This window comes from Rhinopithecus roxellana, chromosome 20 (assembly GCF_007565055.1).
Source record: "Rhinopithecus roxellana isolate Shanxi Qingling chromosome 20, ASM756505v1, whole genome shotgun sequence".
Taxonomy (NCBI): Eukaryota; Metazoa; Chordata; class Mammalia; order Primates; family Cercopithecidae; genus Rhinopithecus; species Rhinopithecus roxellana.
The window spans coordinates 14,238,470-14,259,426 of NC_044568.1; the positions used below are offsets into that span (position 1 = coordinate 14,238,470).

A 20,957-nucleotide genomic window follows, 5' to 3' on the forward strand; every position below is an offset into this window, starting at 1 on the left:
TTTTTTAAATGAGCTCTGTAGAGGGATTACCAGCCATATTTGTAGAATGCCATCCTGTTTCCATGCATTTCCTTGGACAACATTCTTTGATTTGTAAGATGGAGAGAGTAAGTCTGAGTTTTGGTGTTACAGGCCTATCAGAAGCTGTTGCATCTTATCAGAGAGGAACCAAAAGGATTAAAGACTTGCATAGAAGTATTAGTAAAGAGTAAATGGTGTAAGTCTCCTTTGAAATCTCAGAGTGGTTCCTCTCTGAAAACCCTACATGTGACAAATTCTGCTATGATACAGTGGAATTAGGACATACTGAAAGTTACTGACTGTAGCAGTATGCCCTACAAGAATTAGGTAAATTGCTGAGTTTTAATTGAATCCATTCAGAATTAGGAGACTTTTTCCAAGAAAGATAGGAAACTTAAGCCTAAAATTCAAGGCTTCTTAGAGTTCTTGGCTTTTCTTTTCTAATTTGCATTCAGTCTCTCTCTCTCTCTCTCTCTCTGGCTGTGGATTTTTTGCTTTGGTTTTATACATGAAGTTTTGAGCCAGGAGAAATGAAAGACTCTGGGAAATTCTTAGGGGTCCTTAATATACTGTGTGTTGCCAGAGTCCAAACTAGTTTTCTCTACTGAAATCTAGAAAGTGGGACTTCTTCCTCCTATGTATACCCTCGTATTAGGAGGGTATATTTTTAGACACATCCATCCAAATGAGTATTGTCCTTTTAGGTAATCACCTACCAAGGGCATATGCTCATTTTTCTGGATTCTGTTGCTTAAGAGTAATTTTTCCGACCCCATTCTTAGACTCTTCGTCAGGAATAGTTTGAATCAAATCAAAGCTGGTTTCGCATACTGTTTTTGACCTTGAATAGTGCTTTCTGGCCTGATTGTTAGCTTCACTCCCCAGACATGTTTCAGCATGTCATTTGGCTTCATTTATTCCAAAGTATCCATCAGGAGTCCACGTTCGTGGCGTGTTGCTATACTAGGCACCTTGGAGATTATTAAGAAATGGGTATGGACCCTTCTGGTTTAATGGGACCCACACTCTGGAAGAGAAAACTTTAAATGAACATGTAAGTGCAATGGAGTACGACATGGTGGTGCATAAAAAGAATGATCAGCTCCGCCTAATTTGGTGGAAGGACATAGTTTGTGGAAGACTTCCCAGAGGAAGTGTTTTTGAGATGTTTCTTAAAGAATGAGTAGTTACTGAAAAGTTACACAGCAAAGGTACAAATCAAAGTATAGTATAGAACAGTCGTGTGTTTTCAGGGAATTACAGTTTTAAATGAAACAGATGATAGAAGATAAAATTTGAGAAGTAAGCAGGACCTGTATCAAAAGGGTTTTTTTCCCCCAGGCTAAGGAATTTGGACTTCAAAAAAATCATTTTTTGTGTGTGTCCTCCAAATGCCAATAACCGAAGCGTATATAAACAAAGGTGCTCTGGTTTAGGTGGGATTTTGAAGCCAAAGCTCCTTGTCTCCTTGGTGACCCTAAGAAACTTTGTGGAAGCGCCAGGGCTGACAAAAGCCTAAGAACCACTATTGTAGGTGATGCTGAATTATTTAAAAGGAAGTAACATGTTTGGACATATACTTTTAAAAGATCATACTTGAAGCAGGAAAATTCAAGAAAGGGGTGAGATGGACACAGACCAGTTTGGAGGCCATTATATGGTCCAGATGAGAGATGGGCCTGAACTAAGCCTATGGCAGTGGGGAAGGGGTAAGTTTCAGTCATATTGAAGAGAGAGGAATCACAGGATTTTTTTTATGTTTAGGTACAGGAAGTGCAGGAAAGGAAAGGGAAGAAGATTAGGGTGATTCTTAGGGTTCTAGTTTGGGTATTACATTGATCATAGTACAGTCACCACTCTAGGTAAATACAGTGGAAGCAAAAATAGTCAGTTCAGATGTGGACAGGTGAAGGTCAAAATCTTATGTTTGAAGCAGCATGTTTAAGGAAGATAGTCAGTTTTTGGCTATATGGGACCAGAGCTTAGTGGAAAGGTCCGCTTGAAGGTAGAAGCGTAGAGATGTCAGCAGTCTACAGGGAACCCTTAAAGCCATTGGAAGGGCAGATCACCCACAGAGACAGCAAGCCGAAGAGATGAGAGGAGGATGAAAGGTATGACCTTGGGATAACAACAGTTCCTCATCCTAGAATGAGGAAAGGCATACAGGAGACTGAGAAGGACCAGCTTAGTGTCAGGCACTGGCCCAGGAGAGAGAGATGTCCACTAACCGAGAGAGATCAAGTAAAATCAGAACTGGTTCTAAAAATAAAACCCACCCTCAAAGGATAAAGAGATAAAGATTTTCTACCACTAGGGATATGCAAAAAGATATGCCTCTGGCTTCTGGTACATAAAAATTTTATGATTGTGATTGTTCAGTGGTTGCCTGTTTTCCTTTAAAGTTTTTCCACTTAAAGTAATAGACATTTTCAGGAATCCCTTTGTTAAACTAGCATAACCTAGCACAAGGTAGATAGATTGGCAGAGTTTAAGATGAAAATAAACAGTAATAATCATGACGGCATACGTACCAGGCAACTGATACTTACAAGCACTGTGGAGAGGTTCTGTTATTATCACCATTTGGAGTTACGGGAAAGACCCACAGCTAGGAGGTGACAGCGGGGATTTGAACAGCCAGCACTCTAAAATTAATACTTAGTTCTTTCTGATCTGGCCTGCATTTCCGTAGATTTCTATTGAAAAAAAGTACTAATGAAATGAAATTTAGCCTCTAGTGCACGTTTCCTAAACCTGGGGGTTTTCTTCTGTATTTTGGGAAGAGAGGAGGGAGAATGTGTTTTTGGTAATAGGAGACTTTATAAAAATCGTTACTTGTTTGAAGACAGTTCTATGTTACTACTAATGGGAAAATGGCCTATAAACATTTCCTGGGGAAGTCAACCCTTGAAAAGCCGACACTATTATAAGGAGTAAAAATATCACGTTAATTGCCTTGTAAAAAGAATGCTCTTTTGACACTGAAATTTCCTTTTGTGCAATGATTTCTTTTCACCCTAATTTTTCGAGTTTGAATGTTCAAAGTTCACCCTTCCTTTTCTAATATTAAAATAGTTTTTTGTAACAGATTTTGTTTTTTTGTCAAGTTATATTTCTCTATATTTTTACTACTTATATGCTAAATGTGTTTACTTGAAACTTGTTTTCTGCACTCTTTGTTTTAAAAATGTGATGCAAATGTTTTTAAGTTAAATTCTTATAAAATTTACATACAATAAAATTGGCCTTTTTTTGGTATACAGTCCTATAGATTTTTCTTTTTTTTTTTGAGATGGAGTCTCGCTGTGTTGCCCGGGCTGGAGTGCAGTGGCTGGATCTCAGCTTACTGCAAGCTCCGCCTCCCGGGTTTAAGCCATTCTCCTGCCTCAGCCTCCCAAGTAGCTGGGACTACAGGCGCCAGCCACCTCGCCTGGCTAGCTTTTTTTGTATTTTTTAGTAGAGACAGGGTTTCACCGTGTTAGCCAGGATGGTCTCGAACTCCTGACCTCGTGATCCGCCCGTCTCGGCCTCCCAAAGTGCTGGGATTACAGGCTTGAGCCACCGTGCCCGGCCAGTCCTATAGCTTTTTTATGGTTTTTGTTTGTTTGGGTTTTTCTTGAGATGGAGTCTTGCTCTGTTGCCCAGGCTGGAGTGCAGTGGCATGATCCTGGCTCACTACAACCTATGCCTCCTGGGTTCAAGCGATTCTCCTGCCTCAGTCTCCCGAGTAGCTGGGATTACAGAAGTGTGCCACCACACCAGCTAATTTTTGTATTTTAATAGAGACAGGGTTTTGCCATGTTGGCCAGTCTGATCTCAAACTCCTGATCTCAGGTGATGTACCTGCCTCGGACTCCCAAAGTGCTGGGATTACAGGCGTGAGCCACATGTCCTATGAGTTTTAACGTTTGTATAAACTCATGTAACCACCACCACAATCAAGGTACAGAATGGTTCCTCATGCTCAAAAATTCCCTCATGCCGCGTCTTGCCCAATTGAATCCCTAGAAACCACTTATGTTCTCTGACCCTATAGTATTGCCTGTTGCAGAATGTCAAATAAGTGGTTTTGTTCACTGAGCATCATGTCTTTGAGATGCTGAGTGGTGGCATGCATCAGTTGCTCAGCCCTTTTTATTGCTGTTGTAGTGTTCTGTTGTGTGGATGTACCACCATGTGTTTATCCATTTTCTCTTTGAGGAACATTTAGGTTGTTTCCAGTTTTTGGTGATTATGAAGAAAGTTGCCGTAAACATTTGTGTACATGTTTTTGTTTGAACATAAGTTATCATTTCTTTAGATAAATCCCTAGAAATGAGATTGCTAGGTCATATTCTCAATGTATGTTTAACTTTATAAGAAATTGCTAAACTGTTTGTCAGAATGGTAGTATTTTGCATTCCTCCTAGCAGTGTCTCAACTTTTAAAAACTTGAATGCTATTTTAGATGCTCTTGGGTTGGTGTTGGCGGATTGTGTTTCACAGTCCCTTGGGGCTTTGAGAAGATGGCCAATGACAAAGGGAGGACCTCTAGGTCCTCCATACCAGCTTCAAAGAGAATTGTTCCAGTTTTGTTTGTGGTATATATTGGAGTTGCATGAAAGGATACATTTGGGGAGAAAAGAACTTTATCTGCAAAGTATTTAAAAACCGTTGCAATAGGGAAGTGCACCCACAGTGTGAGATGTGGACCACAGGTGATACAGGGTGATGCAAGGTGGCACTTGGGGACTCTGCACGTGAGGACCACACTGAGGCAGTGATTCTCTCTTCAGCTCCATCTGTTTATGTGATTATGTCAAGGAAGTTTTCATTTAAATCTGCTGCATCATTATTCTCACCACTTGTTAATATCTTCCTTTACAAAGAGGGAGCATGCTTTAGCCTCAGAGCCTTCAGCAAGCAACGTCTAGAATGAAATAAATATATAGTTTTCTTTATAATATATTTACTTTTATGATTATCTTCTCATGTATAAGTACCATTGGTTTTTCCATTTTTCTTTTGAAGTGAATTTATATATTTTTAAAAATGAGCCAATTTTCATAGTATTTTTTTCTTTTTTTCTTTTATCTAGAAATTACTATGAAAAATGAGTCAATTTAAAGAAAAATATTAAATACTGTATTATATAGTTCATATACAAATATGGCAAGAATTATGAAGATGTGCTAGAATAACTGAAGTTTAGGAAACTCTTGAACTAGAGGATCTGGTTATTTAAAGAAACCTTAGAGTGAATCCTTTCGTGCTTAATCCGTTCGATAAAGCACATAACTATTTCTTAGTTTATCCCTTTTATGAGTTTATCGTTTATGTAATAGTAATTTCTTAAAAGAAGAGAACCTTCATTGTTCTTTGTGTTTGTAATACTTATTTTTCAAATCCCTTCTTTATTGACTGATTTAACAGATATTTTGTGGGCAATGGGGATACAGTGTTGACTAAACAGGCAACATCCCCTTTCTTTGTGAAACTTTCTTTCTTACATCCTTGTTCCTTCCCCTCTTAGAGACGGTTCAGGGCCTATGGAAAACAAGGGCCCCTGGATAAAATGTAAGTGATATGAAAGGCAAGGAAGAGGTAAATGACTTTAAAAAATAAACATTTTAATAGAATTACAGAGGGAAATAATTTTGTTTTGATCATGTTTTTGGAGCTAGCTGGATGTCTACTTTGTCTTTCATTTAATGCATTTTTGCATTTTGGTAAGATGATATGTACCCATAGACAAAACGATAAACTATGTGACTTTTTTTTTTTTTTTTTTTTTTTTTTTTTGAGACAGAGGTTCGCTCTTATTGCCCAGGCTGGAGTGCGATGGTGCGATCTTAGCTCACTGCAAACTCCGCCTCCTGGGTTCAAGCGATTCTCCTACCTCAGGCTCCTGAGTAGCTGGGATTACAAATGCCTGCCACCACACCCAGCTAATTTTTTATAATTTTAGTAGAGACGGGGTTTTGCCATGTTGGCCAGGCTGGTCTTGAATTACTAACCTTAGGTGATCCACTCGCCTCGGCCTCCCAAAGTGCTGGGATTACAGGTGTGAGCCACTACGCCTGGCTGATAAACTACATGACTTCTTGAAGTTCCTTTCAACTTTAAGTACATGAAGTAGGGTGTCACAGACAAGGAGTAGTACTGTTGTTAGAATACCTGCTAATGCTTAGACCTCTCTGAAATTAGACATCTCTTAGATTAGAGATCACAGATTGATAGCTGCCTAAGTTCTATTCAGCCCATTGGTGTTTCTCGTTTGACCCACGTGGTATTTTTTGTTTAATTTTAATGAGTTTACAAGATTTACAAAAATTGGTTTTCACATTAAACACACACACACACACACACACACACACACCCCACACCAGATTTCTTGTTTATTTTGAAAATTCTTGAATCTGGCATCAATGAGCCAGCTTTTCTGAGTGGCAGAGCTGGCTGGATCTGAATAATGGCTGCCTTTTTAAGGCAGAACATGTGCTCTCTTTTAGTAACCTCTGCTTAACTCATTCATGTTATGTGCCTGGCCTAGTGAGTATTTGAATTTGCAACCTCTGGATCTTGGATTTCGTGCCCTGGAATTACCTAGAGAAGCTGAACGTTCCTGCTTGTGCTGGAGGGCTGAAAATGTTGTTACCACGGAAGCTGCTTGACTGTCCAACTGGGCACATCTTCCAGCACAGTAGATGGAATACTGGGCCCAGGAGGCAGGATCAGGGTCCTTTTCCTGGCTAGTGTCAGGTAGATTATCCAGGCTTCTTCACAATGGAGGTGCTATTTTCTGACTTACCTGTTTGCATCCGTTAACATTTTTGATAAGCAACAGAAACAGGTTCTGATGAAAATTTTTTTTTTTTTTTTTTTTTTTGAGATGGAGCCTCACTCTGTCGCCCAGGCTATAGTACAGTGGTGTGATCTCAGCTCACTGCAAACTCCACCTCCCGAGTTTCAAACTATTCTCCTGCCTTAGCCTCCTGAGTAGCTGTTATTATATGTGCGTGCCACCACGCCTGGCAAATTTTTGTATTTTTAGTAGAGACGGGGTTTCGCCATGTTAGGAAGGCTGGTTTCAAACTCCTGACCTCAAGCAACCTGCCCACCTCAGCCTCCCAAAGTGCTGGGATTACAGGCATGAGCCACTGTGCCCAGCCCTGGTGAATTTAAACAAAATGGGACTTTATTGAAAGGATATTGGGTGACTGACACTATCAAAGGAAAAGCGAATGATCTGGACTCAGAAGGTTCCAGGAACTAGAGATACTCTGAGAACCATGGGTGCAAGGAATTAAGGGAATTGATAAATTGCCTCAGCATTTTCCCCCATTTCTATATCATTCCTCTCAAGAGTCTAAAGTCCTGGAAAAGGATCAGGTTGGTCTGGCCCACATCCTTCAATAGGGGAGGATAGGACACCTTGGTTGACAGTCCCTCTAAGACTTTATACCATGAAAGAAAAGACATTGTAAGGGGAGATTTAGGTGATGCTGCCAGACAAAGGGGATGAAGTATGGATTTAGGCAATAGAAAAAACAAATGTTCACTACTCCTCGAGGTTGTCATGATGATATTAAATATACACTATCAAATGCTATAAAAGAGTAAGGGAGTAGTGTTTCAAGTTACAGGAGAACCAGGTTATGGGTGTGCTCTTTAAGTAAACAAATATATTGGCATCTGTTAGATAAGGAATATATTGAATGACTTAGAACACAGACAATTTCATTGACATTGTAGTGACAATTTCATTCCTTTTAGCGATTGCTTTGGTTATAAAATCTCCAAAGAAGCCACACTAACTTTAAATTAAAAAACAACATCTATAAAATCTAAAGATGTTCTTTGAGATATTCATTCAAAGAAAAGGTCTTTCTGATTTTTGTGTTCCCTGTTTTTTTTGCAAGATCTTGATTTGCAACAAGCAAGGAAAATGAGTGAATCTTCTCCCTTCTTTCCCCGCCAAACGTTGCTGGCATGGGTAGAAATTTAAAGTAATGATTCAAATAAGAGAGGCAGAGAAAGCCTCAGCTGGGTGGCAGGAAACAGAGAGTGAAAGTCAGAGGCTGCTCTTTTTAAAAAGGCAAAACAAACAACTCACAGTGAAGTGTACGTGAAAATCATTTCTAATAATAGCTCATGGTAGGCAATTCCCAGGGAAAAAAAATCATTGGTGTGCTGAGAAAATTAGAGTAAGAATGTGCAGTATCTTGATGTGTTACTTAAGGCAATGGAGCTTTAGAGTTTACCTTATGTGCCATGTACATTGATTAAATACAAAATATATGCTGGCCATTTTTGGCCATCATTTACTGTATTGATTTGTTAGCAGGGGAACTGTAATAAAAAAGCCATTGATTTACTGTCCTTATTTGCTTATGGGCTTTTTTTTATTATTAATTTTTCACTTTTTCTTTCTGTTTTGGATCATTTCTTGTAGACAAATGCTGTGCTTCATGAAGTTAAAAGAGAGGGGCTCCCCGTGGAACAAAGGAATGAAATCTTGACTGCCATCCTTGCCTCGCTCACTGCACGCCAGAACCTGAGGAGAGAATGGCATGCCAGGTTAGTTCTGTTATGAAACGGGATTTGTTGTTCTTGACAAACAAGAACTATATTTGGCCAAGCCTTCCCTTACGGCTGGCCTCATCCCTTTCCTTTGAGGGGCCATGAAAAATAAGCACATTTAAGATGCTTTCAGCTAAAGTTAGCTTTCCTACCCACAGCACCTACATTAATTGTAATGATCCATTGACATCATCAGTATATTTACACAATTTATTCCTGAATATAACATTTAGCATAAATGTTTGCATTTTGAACATAATGTAATATAAGTACCTGATGCTGAAGAACCCTTTTTTTGTTTTGTTTTGTTTTTTGTTTTTTGTTTTTTGTTTTGAGACGGAGTCTTGCTCTGTCGCCAGGGCTGGAGTGCAGTGGCCGGACCTCAGCTCACTGCAAGCTCCGCCTCCTGGGTTTACGCCATTCTCCTGCCTCAGCCTCCAAAGTAGCTGGGACTACAGGCGCCCGCCACCTCGCCCGGCTAGTTTTTTGTATTTTTAGTAGAGACGGGGTTTCACCATGTTAGCCAGGATGGTCTCGATCTCCTGACCTCGTGATCCACCCGTCTCGGCCTCCCAAAGTGCTGGGATTACAGGCTTGAGCCACCGCGCCCGGCCTTGAAGAACCCTTTTTAATCAACAGTCTAAAAGACTAACATTGCTCTTTCATTAGAGCAGATGTCTGGGAAATCCATATAGTGCTCCTATATCACTCTGTACAGGGCAGATTACTTGAAAGTATAGGCATGCATCCCTTAATGATGGGGATAGGTTCTGAGAAATGTGTTCTTAGGTGATTTCACCATTGTATGAACATCATAGAGTGCACTTATGCAAACCTTGATGACATAGCCTACTATACACCTAGGCTATATGGTATAGTCTGTTGCTCCGGGGCTGCAAACCTGTACAACATGTTGCTGTACTGAATATTATAAGCAGTTGTAACACAATGGTAAGTATTAGTGTATCTAAGCATAGCTAAATATTGAAAAGGTACTACAAAAATATGCTGTTATAGTCTTATGGAACAGAACCACTGACATATGTAAGGTTCGCCGTTGACCAAAACCTCAAAATGTTGTTATGTGGCAATGACTGTAGCCTATTTATCAACCCAATTTTTAGGGTTAACCAACTAGGAATGACTCTTGTTTCAACCTGGTCTCTTTCCGTGGAGTTACCTGTGCTTAGAAACTGTGTTACTGGTGAAAACTTTCTTTAAATCATCAGTTTTTACAGAACTGATGCTTACATAGTAAATACCATGTTATCCTGTTCTTTTCTGAAAAACAGTTGATATGTGGGAGGCTAGAACTAGTTCTCCCAAATGGTAAGATTATCTTTCAGATCCGTGGTTTGTAAAAGTTATTGAATTGTCATCTGTCTCTAAGCCAGAGGGAGAGGAATCAGGAAGGGTATGGCATATTTTGTCTCAGAGTCTTATTTGGTGCTTAAAAATTCTATGTGCCTGGAAGTCAAGAACATTTATTGATAGACATAATATTCTCCAAATGACTTCATGCAACAGAATTTATAATAATTCATAGCTTTGCTAGTAATAATTATCATAAAATAGGTTTGTCTGAACAAGGTTGAAGATGAGCATTTTCCAAGAAAGGAGACAATATAAGTATTTATTCTCTTTGGATATCAGAAAGCTGCTTTTTCAAATATGTACTATTTTTAAATTCAGACTTGTATTTAAATAGTAATTTAAAAATTCCCAATGATACTCACCCTCCCCTTCCCCCATCTTTTTGGTGGTGTGGTCAGCATAAATGGCAGACAGTTTCTTTTTTTTCATTCTAAAAAAAAAATGTTTATAAAAATAGACACAGGGTCTTGTCATGTTGCCCAGGCTGGTCTTAAACTCCTTGCCTCAAGCGATCCTCTTGCCTTGGCCTCCCAAAGTGCTGAGATTACAGGTGCAAGCCACCACACCTGGCCAGTGGCAGACGGTTTCAACCGAAGTAATGACTAAATGATTTCCAATTTACCTTTCAATAATTAATTCTAAAATTTTCTTTGTATTATAAGTTAAGCATGCATATTCATTAAAGTATACATATTAAGGAATGGAATATCAGTTTGTGGACATCTAAGGGGTTTCTTTGTCTCTGTTTGATGTTGTATGTCATCCTCATAATGATTCCAATTAACTAAAATGGGAAGAAGAAAGAATTTCCCTGTAATCTCTCCTCCGGTTCCCTTCCACCCAAAGACCGTGTGGCCCAGTGAGAGCGCAAATGGATATTTTTTGTTGAGTGCATTTGGTTTGTTAACAATAATTTTTTAATACACTAAATCATTAGACAACATGGTCAAAGTGGCCTGTTTAAAAGGAATCTGCTTTCAGCATTTCTGGCCCTTACTGCTAACAATTTAATCAGGAGCTGGAGCCAGTGTTGAAGTTGATGTAGTCTAGCAACTGAAACAAAAATTCTCAAGTCCTTTGTGTTAAGGGAGGAGGAAAGAAAGAGCTTAACAGCTGACACTGTGCAGACCCCCTTAAAACTAAACACCTGAAAGAAAATTTCAAGAGGCTAGTGTCTTGAGATCTCAGAAGGAGAAGTGTCCTCAGAGTATTAAATAACCATAATCCTTCTCCCCACCGCTTCTCCACCCCCATTTGATGTTTCCCATCTTAGTGACCTATCTACAGACTCATCCATGCGATCTGTATAAACAGACGGTTACCATACACCTTTCTTTTCCTCATCAAAGTGTCATCTGGCTGTCTGGAATTGGGCATTGCCTCAAGTAGCCGTCAAACGGGTGGTGGTGAAAGTTATAAAACATCCACTGCGGTGCTTACTGAGCAGCCTGTGTTTTAGAGATTGGCCTATTGTGTACTTCGGAATTACACAAGGAAAAATGTGCTTTGACAGAAAATAATTAGCACTCACCAAAGGCCAAGCAATAGGTTACAGTATTTTACTTTCATCAAAGCTATCAGGGGATCAGTTAGATTAGATAATAGAAATTTTTTTTCCTCTGAAAGTTGAATACAGATGACTCTAATTACCTTATATTGCACATTAGAGAGTGCATTATGAATTGTACAACTTCAAGAAATTTAGGTCAATGGAGCTGCTGCAGCTGGCAATAACTTTAGTATAAGTCTTTTGTAATAAAGGTTTTTACCTCTCTTTAGCAGGTTCATTTGCGATCATATTAGGGAGAATTTTTAAAGTAAAACTTGTAACCTAGTTATAAAATATTTGTCTGTCTCTCAGGTCGGACGCCAAGCCATTGTTTGGGACTCACTGAAGTCTCTTAAACTGAAGCATATGTTCCTTGTAATTTAGCTTCTTGAGGAAAGTGTCAATTTTGCATGACTTGGGGTAACCGAGTTTGTCACAGTGACACACAACCCAGCGACTCTAGAGGCACATCTGAGTGCTGCGGGTTTCCTTCTCCAAGCTTCATAATCCCACAAACAACCCTCTCCAAATAGGCTTATTAGGGCTCTCTATTCACTTCCCTAGAGTTGAATGATCCAAAGGACATCGGGAGAAGCTGTGTGAATGCAGGGTAAGTGTTAACAGAAGTGGGACAGAATTTCTGAAGATTCGCCTTTGTTTATCCAGTCCCCTCTGCCTGATGGACAGCTTGTTATAGCTTTTAAAGAACTGGGCGAGCCCTCTGATCTGACCCCTTCTTGACCTGCGTAGCCCAAAGGTCGGTCTGCAGCTAATAAACTCTGAGGTTCTTAGGGTCTACTGTAGGAAAAGGCAGAAAAAGAGCAGCTGCAAGGACCGGGTGTCCCAGGATAGGCTACTTTAGGGTCACTCTCTGATAATGAAAATGATTACCAAATTATATGGAAGTTTAACTGCAATCGTGAGTGAGAGGAGGGTGGGGCCCGGCATATTAGGTTTGATAAATGAACTGTGAAGAGGCCCATCTGGCTCTCAACATCTTTTCTCCCCCTCTTTCCTACCAAGGGGAAACGTTTTAAAATAACAGCAGTACATATAGACTCAATGACCCATACAAGGAGCTGGAATGGATTAAGATTTAATGGTGACAGTGGAAGAAATTATCATTTGAAAAGTGCTCCAAAGAAAAGGTGCAGTCCAGTGTCCACACTCGAGTTGTCTTTCTAAATAAAATATAATAAAAATCACTGCCTTGTTTATTTTCTACAAAGCCCTGGCGTCTTTCCTAGATGGCTGAAAATTTTGAGGGTGTTGTTTATTATGGAATAATTATTTATAGTTTAGCTTCAGAAATGGAATGGGCTTCCTTTGCCTTGAAGAAGTCAGAATGAGAATCAAAGATTTTGTTCTGCCTGCTTGCTTCATTTCAGTAATGTAGGTAAATCAAGTGTTAGAGAAAATGCTTTTCCAAAAAATGTGTGTCCATGTCAGCATCTGACCACTGACTCTTGTGCACTCTTTAGTATGAAATATATGTTTGACTCTTGAACAGAGTCTTACTCCTACTACAACCTGGCAGTTTTTCTGTAAATATAAGAAGAAAGCACATAATGTTAATTGAGTAGTTATGTTTGGTTCTTTCTTTATTCCTTTTTTCAAAGAAACATCATAGCAATGCTAATTATTGCCAACAATGGATGAGGTCACTGTACACTATTTGTCTATTTATTTACCACTAATTGATAAGATTAGTCTATTTAAAGCTCTCCCCCAGTTTCTCATGAACATAGAGTCCTAATTTCAGACCAGTGATGATGGAGGCCATGCAGCTCTGTACTTTTCTGCAGAGATGAGTGGCACATGCCATGAGTCCGCTTTCTGAAACGAGAATGATTTCATTCAGTAAGCATCTTTTCGTATATTTTGTATACCTACTGCATGAGATGCTGTGCATAATAGAGAGTGAGCTAAGTGGCCAATCTCAGGGTTTATCTGGGGATGAGAATGTAGAAGTTTCCTAGAAAGAGGCTGTGAGAGGCAGTGGCAAGGATAGCAGTGGAACCATCATTACCACAACAGAGTGGCAAGTTCTCTGACCCACTCGGGAAAGTATTTAATGGTAGATGTCTTGGAAGACTAGAATTGTTGTGTTATTGAAAACCCTTTATATTGAACTATATTGTCTTGTAACACAAGCCTCACCCAGACAATAGTTATGTTAAAAAATCAAAACAGAAGGCTTTTAAACATTATCCAAAGTTAGCATATTTTTCATCAAGGTTTTGGCTTGGCTGTCTTATGTCTGTGGGGATTTTGAGTGAGCAGAAAGCCAGGTAGAGGATAATTCAGGGAGGTGGCAAATACTTGAGAATCAATTATGCTTTTTAACTTTAAAGCCATGGCCCTAAATTTTTGCTAAGTGAGGTATAAATACAAAAAAAAAAAAAAAAAAAAAAAGAGGAGAGAGAGAGACCAAAGCAAGGTCATTAGGATTTTTTTAAAAATTGAGGTACAAGTCATATATAATGTAAAATTTCATACAACAAAATTTATCATTTTAAAGTGTACAGTTAACTGTTAAAGGGTATAGTTAATTGTGCAACTATTACCACTATCCAATTCCAGAGCATCTTCCTTCCCGCAAAATGAAACCCTGTGTCTGTTAACAGCCACCTTCAATTTCCCCTTCTCTCCACAGTCCCGAGCAAGCACCAGTCTACTTTTTATCTCTACAGATTTGCCTATTTGTAACATTTCTTATAAATGAAATCATACAATACATAGCCTTTTACGTCTGACTTCTTTCATTTGGCATACTGATTGTAGGATGCATCCATGTTATAGCATATAAGTACTTCATTTTTTTTCTTTCTTTCTTTTTTTTGAGACGGAGTCTTGCTCTGTCGCCCGGGCTGGAGTGCAGTGGCCAGATCTCAGCTCACTGCAAGCTCCGCCTCCCAGGTTTACGCCATTCTCCTGCCTCAGCCTCCCGAGTAGCTGGGACCACAGGCGCCTGCCACCTCGCCCGGCTAGTTTTTTTTTGTATTTTTTAGAAGAGACGGGGTTTCACCGTGTTAGCCAGGATGGTCTTGATCTCCTGACCTCGTGATTCGCCCGTCTCGGCCTCCCAAAGTGCTGGGATTACAGGCTTGAGCCACCGCGCCCAGCCACTTCATTCTTTTTTACTGCTGATTAATACTCCACTATATAGATGTGCCAAATTTTATTTATCCGGTAATCAACTGATGGGCATTTGGGTTGTTGGACAGTAATCAATTGATGGACATTTGGGTGGGTTGACTTTCTGGCTATCATGAATAATGCTGCTGTAAACATTCATGTACAAGTTTTTGAGTGACATGTTTTCAGCTCTCTTGGGTATATACCTAGGAATGGAATTGCTGGGTCATATGGTAATTCTGTGTCTAACTTTTTGAAGAACTGTCAGGCTGTTTTTCACATCTTTTACACCATCTTATGTTCCCACCAAAAATGCACAAAGTTTCCAATTTTTCTATGTCCTCGTCATTACCTGTTATTTTCATTTTTTTTTTGAACTATAGACATCCTAGTGGTATATTATTGTGGTTTGAATTGCATTTCCCTAATGACTTATGGTGTCGAGCATCTTTTCCTGTGCTTTTTGAAAACTATTGTTTTTTCAGTAGGACGTTTTAAAACATGGCGGACTTAAGGACTTCCTTACCCCTCTTGTTAGTGGTAAAGAGCTCACAAGCCTATTAAGAATATTTGGTTTGTAGAAGGAGTGGGGTTCCAAATGGGGCTGTCATTAAGTTGCAGCAGTGCTTGTTTCCGCGTTACCATGGTCAGACCTGGCTCTTTATTTATTTGCATGTGGCCCCACTTATTTTTTTCTAGAGATTACCTACTTATTTCTCCTACCATTCTCTTACAGTTCATTCAACATTGCACACTGGATAGGAATGTAGCCTGATTAAATGGAAACTCAGTTCATTTATAGCTCTTTAACTTTTAGGCTCAAACAGGACTTACTGTACTCCCATAGGAGACAACTTCATTTGGGTCCAAGGAGCCTTAAAAATGGTGCTGAGATTCGTTTCAAATAATGTTTATGGAAGTTTCTTAGAAAAGCTTTTAGAAACTACTTGCTTCTAGTTAAAAGTGACTCTCTTAAGGTCCAGATAATCCTCATATTGGGCTTTGACAGCTCCAAAAACTTTCAAGTTTCCATTTTTTCCTGGACTAGTAAAACAACGGTCTTATTATTAGTCATCTTTCTATTCTCTGTGACCCCAGCCATTACCACCTACCCCCAGAATGGATCCACTCTGGACATCTTTGTTAAGTCTGTAAAATCTGGTTGTTAGAACCTAGAATGTGTAATGAATAGGATTTACTATTCCAAGCTAATCAGCTTTAGAACTTTGATCTGGGCTCAACAAGTATAACACTTTGTGTAAGTTGCTTATGTGGATCAGCTTGGGTTCTAAAACTAGCACATTGAGGTGTTCTCCACGGGTATCTGTCTCTCCTTCTGCCTCCTAGCTAGTCACGGATTGTATGCAAAACCGACAAGTCAGCACCATCCAGTTTAGCAATTAACTATTATTTATTGAGTGTTTATTAGGTGCAAGTAACTGTGCTAGACACTGTGGGGGAATATCAAGATGAGTATGACTTGAGTCTCAACTGTGGAATAATTTACTTTAATGTGGAGGTGGTAGTTAATAAGAATACAATGGCTAGCACACACACTTTAACTCTTTTTACTGTGAGGCACTGTGAAACCGTAAGGTAATTTAGCAATGGGGTCTGCCCTAAGGGAACTTATATTTTGATAGAAGCTTTAAAAATGAAGTAACCTGACATTAATTATATATGGACTTGATTCTGTGTTTACATTTTTTTCTCTTCTTCCAGAATGAAAGTTTTGTAAGGATAGGACATTTGTTTGTTTACCAGCTGTAAAACATACACCCCAGGTGAGGTGCAGTGGCTCGCACCTGTAATCCCAACTCTTTAGGAGGCTGAGGCGGGCAGATTGCTTGAGCTCAGGAGTTCAAGAACAGCCGGGGCAACATGGTAAAACCCCATCTCTACAAAAAGTGCAAAAAACTAGCCAGGCGTGGTGGCGCACACCTGTTGTCCCAGCTACTCGGGAGGCTGAGGTAGGGGGAAGCACTTGAGCCCAGGAGGCAGCGGTTGCAGTGAGCCGATTGCATCACGATACTCCAGCCTGGGTGACAGAGCGAGACCCTGTCTCAAAACAAAAGAACAAATTTGCACCCCAGATCTTTGTAAAAATTAAGCTATCTCTTCCATTAGAATAATACCCTCTATCAAAGGACCTCATTACCTGTTTACCACATATCCCTGGCATCTAGAAGAATGCCTGACACTCAAATTTATGAAATAACTTTCCTCTCAATCTACTCCAGTGTTTATAAGTACTTTGTCTTTATTAATTTTAAAGGGGTATGACCACTTGTGATATTGGCCTGTTGCTTTTTTTGCTCTTTTTCTTAACCTTGCCTGGTGTGGAAATCTTGAAATTGGAAGTCAGGATGGATCTCTGATATTGGAAGTAAGCATTGGTTATTCGTCTAACCTTGCCAGGGGGTGGAAGCCTTGAAACTGGAAATAAGGAGAAATCTCTATTATGCAGTTCTCTGGTGCTTAAGCCCCAAGATGGTACCTCAGGCCCTTATTCCAGCATGAGCGAAGAGGGATGCCATGTGCACAGGCTGACTCCAGTGTACTTGAGGAAGAGAACACCATGAGTCTTGGCTAAGACCAGGACAAAAAGACATGGTCTCCTCCCTGAGCCACCATTCCCAATTTGTTGCCTTTCCTGGAAGTTGAATGGAGCTGGGTGAGAAGAGGAAGAACTGGCATGGCAGGGAAGAAGAGAGTTGTAAAGACTGCCCTTGGGACATGCCTTTGAATAAAGGGATGGGTTTTAGTTCAGTAGGGATAGGGACAAAGCTGAGGCTAATATGGCTTCCAGTCCGTAGACAGCTATTTTTTCCTGGTCACCTGCTAATGTCCTGGTCTGCTTTAGTGATATCAGCACAGTTATGAACCTTAGCATTGGTGACTTGGCATGTGGACTACAACTTGGAGCTGTGTTCACAAAAAGTGGAGCTCCTCACCTTGAGGATGGGCTATGGGATAATGAGACTGATGCGGTTATCTGCTGAGACAGCCTGTGATTGTGTCATGGGACCATGTCAGCTGCTATCATTCATGCTGAAGAGACTGGCTGCTTACTCCGGCACAGCTAGTTAGTTGGGAACTAGAAGTTGTGACATCTGTAGTTGGGTAGCTGTCCATTGCTACTAGGTAAAGTTGTTTGCAGTGTTGGGGTGGGCATGAGGAATAAATGGAAGAGATTCCAGGGAGAAGCAGGGAGGCACTGGCCTGCTAGTTGCCATCTGGGTCTTTTTTAAGACATCTGTCCCTTCTCTTTTAGTAAGTCTCAACTTTTTGCTGCCCTTAGCAGAAGAAAGTTCTTTGTGTCTCTGATCCAGATTACTCCATAAAACCTGATAACTCCATAAAACCTCCTCATAAATGTGTAGGAATTGAAACATTGTATAAATTTAGAGCAAAGATTAAATGAGTCTAGAGATAGGGTTACTTTTTCCCCCCAAGATACAGCAACTTATCTTAAGGAGGCAAGTGTTGTTAATGTTATTACCATTGTTACTGTCATTATTTGAACAGTTTTATGGGGGACAAAAGCCAATTGACTTCTGTGCATCTTATTTATAAAATCAACACATGGGCTTTAGCATGAACTCTGTTTCTGGCAGGTTTCTACCGCGATCAGTTGCTGGCTGGCTGTTTCTTATGGGCAGTGCTTCTTAAACTTTTTGAGAAAATGTTGATTCATTTAATTTTCCAACATACATTGATTAAATGTCTGTTGTTTTCTAAGCACCGTTCCAGGTTCTGGGAATACAGCAGTGAACAAAACTGATGGCAGTTCTTTCACGGAGCTTGTATGCTAGTGGAATGACAGATACGAACTGTTTTCCTAAGCGGAACTCTGAAAATTTCTTTTATAAAATGTACATGTAGTTGCTATTCCCTGTATATTCACCAGCACTCAACAGTGACCAAAATAAAGTCATTCAGTTGAGATAAAGATACACCACTCTATTTTCTGAGCTTTGTCATAAAGTAATCACTTGTTGTAAAATTTGCATTTCTAGTTGCAGTGGGTCATATTTGGGAAGTAGCCAGTGGGATGCTAGTTTTCTAGGAACACCATCCTAGGGAATCCATAACATTAATTCTCCTTCAGTTATCCACACCCTGGTCCCCATTTCCTTTTCTAAGACCTGTGTCACTTTAAAGGTCTTCACTTGAAGGAAGGCTTAAATTCAGGCCACATTATATTGACAGATCTCTCTGAAGAGAGAATGGGCAAAGCCGGACCTATCTCATAGGTGTTGGGGGATTACCTGTGATAATACACTCAAGTACTTCATAAATGCTGGTTTTTGTTGTTAGGAGTGATCTGTCAGTCATGCGTTGATTCTACAAAGATTTCTTAAGTGCCTCCCTGGTATGAGGCACTATCTTAGGTCCTGAGGTTATAGAGATGAGCAACATGTGATTAGGGGAAATGTATTACACAATGTAGAATAATAAATACCATGGAAGAGATTGAGTCATGGTTCCATGGAAACCCACATCCCAGGGAAGAAGACAGGCTCTCCTTAAGTGTTCTCATAAGACTCTCATTATGTGCCCAGCCACAGTGAGAAATACTGCTCCGTTACCCAATTGTGTTGGCTACCAGTGGATAGGTAGCTGTTTGTCTCAAAGCATGAGTGAGAAGAAATAGGAAGAAATTTATACATGAGGATAGGTCATTGTATAAAAGTTGTGCTACCTTCTTTCCATTGTATAAAGTTTGTGAAGGAAAAATGGTTTTCTTTCAGAGTAAATTTCATTAATATGGTTGGGGGCATAGATTCTGAGTCAGATTGCTTGGGTTTGAATCTTGGATGCACTTCTGTAACTCCAGGCAAGTTACAATTGTGGATTGTAGCCAGATGAGTTACTTAACCCCTCTGAGCCTCAATTTTCTCATTTGTTATTTGCCTAGGGGATGATAACAATAGAACCCATTTCATAGGGTTGATTAAGCAATTAAATGTAAAACACCCAGAGCAAGTACCTGTAACATATTAGATGTTCAATAAAAATGACCTGTCATGATCTTCAGATCAAAACAACAAAGCCAGGAATAAACCCAGCCCCCCTTATCCAAATTGGCCTCTCCTTTGAGAGAATGCCCCATGTAGTAAATATCCTAGCCTCCTTGTAGGGGCCTGATATTGCAAAACTGGTGCAGGGAAAAACACCAGACAGAGTTGGTGTTCTGCGCTCAGCACTGTCACACAGAATTGACAGGTGGAGGGCTGGACTTAAGTTGGAATCCCATCATTAGTGGCTGTAGGACTCTGGGCATGTCATAGACATTCTGTGCCTTAACAACTTTATGTAAAAAACAAGCGACTTGATCTCGATCACCCCAAAAGTGGAAGGCATCTTCCAGCTCTCACAAGGAGTGGCTCCATACGTGAGATCCCCGGGAGCAGGGAAAAGTGGGTGTTACTCCTGATGGGTTTCACTCCTCTACTTCCACTTTCCCTGAAATCTGCAATGGTACTAATTTTAGTAACAATAGCAGCTGGCATTTATTGAGAACTCACTATGTTCCAGACAGAGTTTTACATGCTTTATATGATGAGAAAACCGAGGCATAGAAGTGCAGAGTAACTTGCCCAAGGCAACAGCTAGTAAGTAGTGAACATGGAATTTAAGCTAAGATGGCCCAGGTTGGCCAAGAGCAGTAACAAGCTTTAGTTTTTATCAACCACTCGTATGGTTCACTTAGGATTTTAGAGACCTTCTAGGATCCTTCTCAGTGTGGAGATAGGCAGGTATGTATCTTTACATATTTATTTCCTCTGGTACTGAGCATGTTTTACAGTTTTTAGTTGTGGGTGCATCTCTATAAGGAAATAGTATCCAGCTAATGCATTATCAATCTCCTTACTATTGATCTTTTAAAGGAAAGGTATCACCTTTATATGCTGTGTCATTTCTTTCATATTTGTTATGGTCTTTTAGAAGGTGGGAGAGTAGGGGTGAAAATTAGAACACCAAAGTTTAGCCTCTGAGAATCTGTAAATCTCTGTAAATCCTCTAAGTCAAGTAATTTTGGGGCTGTGTTAGTCAAGGCTGATTTCAGTAGGTGCCCTTAAGGTGAAAGGGTAGCAATTTATCTACTCCATAATGGGTTAATCACCAGCTGTACAGTTTGTTTATATCTGGGAAACAATTTACCGCACATGAAGAGTAGTAATTTTATTCTATCTCAGGGGTATCCCCAGTGTATTTTACAAATTTACTCTGTAATGTTACAGATAAAAGTTTAACTCTGGCTTTCAGTTGAGGAAGTCATGGTGGAGGAGGATGGGGGAAGGGGAAG

General features: G+C 39.9%; 1 protein-coding gene across 3 annotated transcripts in view; it reads left to right on the forward strand.

The window, feature by feature from the left end:
• FTO (FTO alpha-ketoglutarate dependent dioxygenase) overlaps positions 1-20,957 on the forward strand; it is a 410,833-nt gene that overhangs the window by 224,991 nt on the left and 164,885 nt on the right. For 2 of the 3 annotated variants that reach the window (XM_010358289.2, XM_030924927.1), the window contains exon 8: positions 8,456-8,580. In XM_010358289.2, the coding sequence (XP_010356591.2) occupies positions 8,456-8,580 (125 nt within the window). Of the gene's footprint in view, positions 1-8,455; positions 8,581-12,070; positions 12,117-12,529; positions 12,613-20,957 lie in introns of those variants that run through there. The other variant, XM_030924926.1, reaches the window with a different exon arrangement.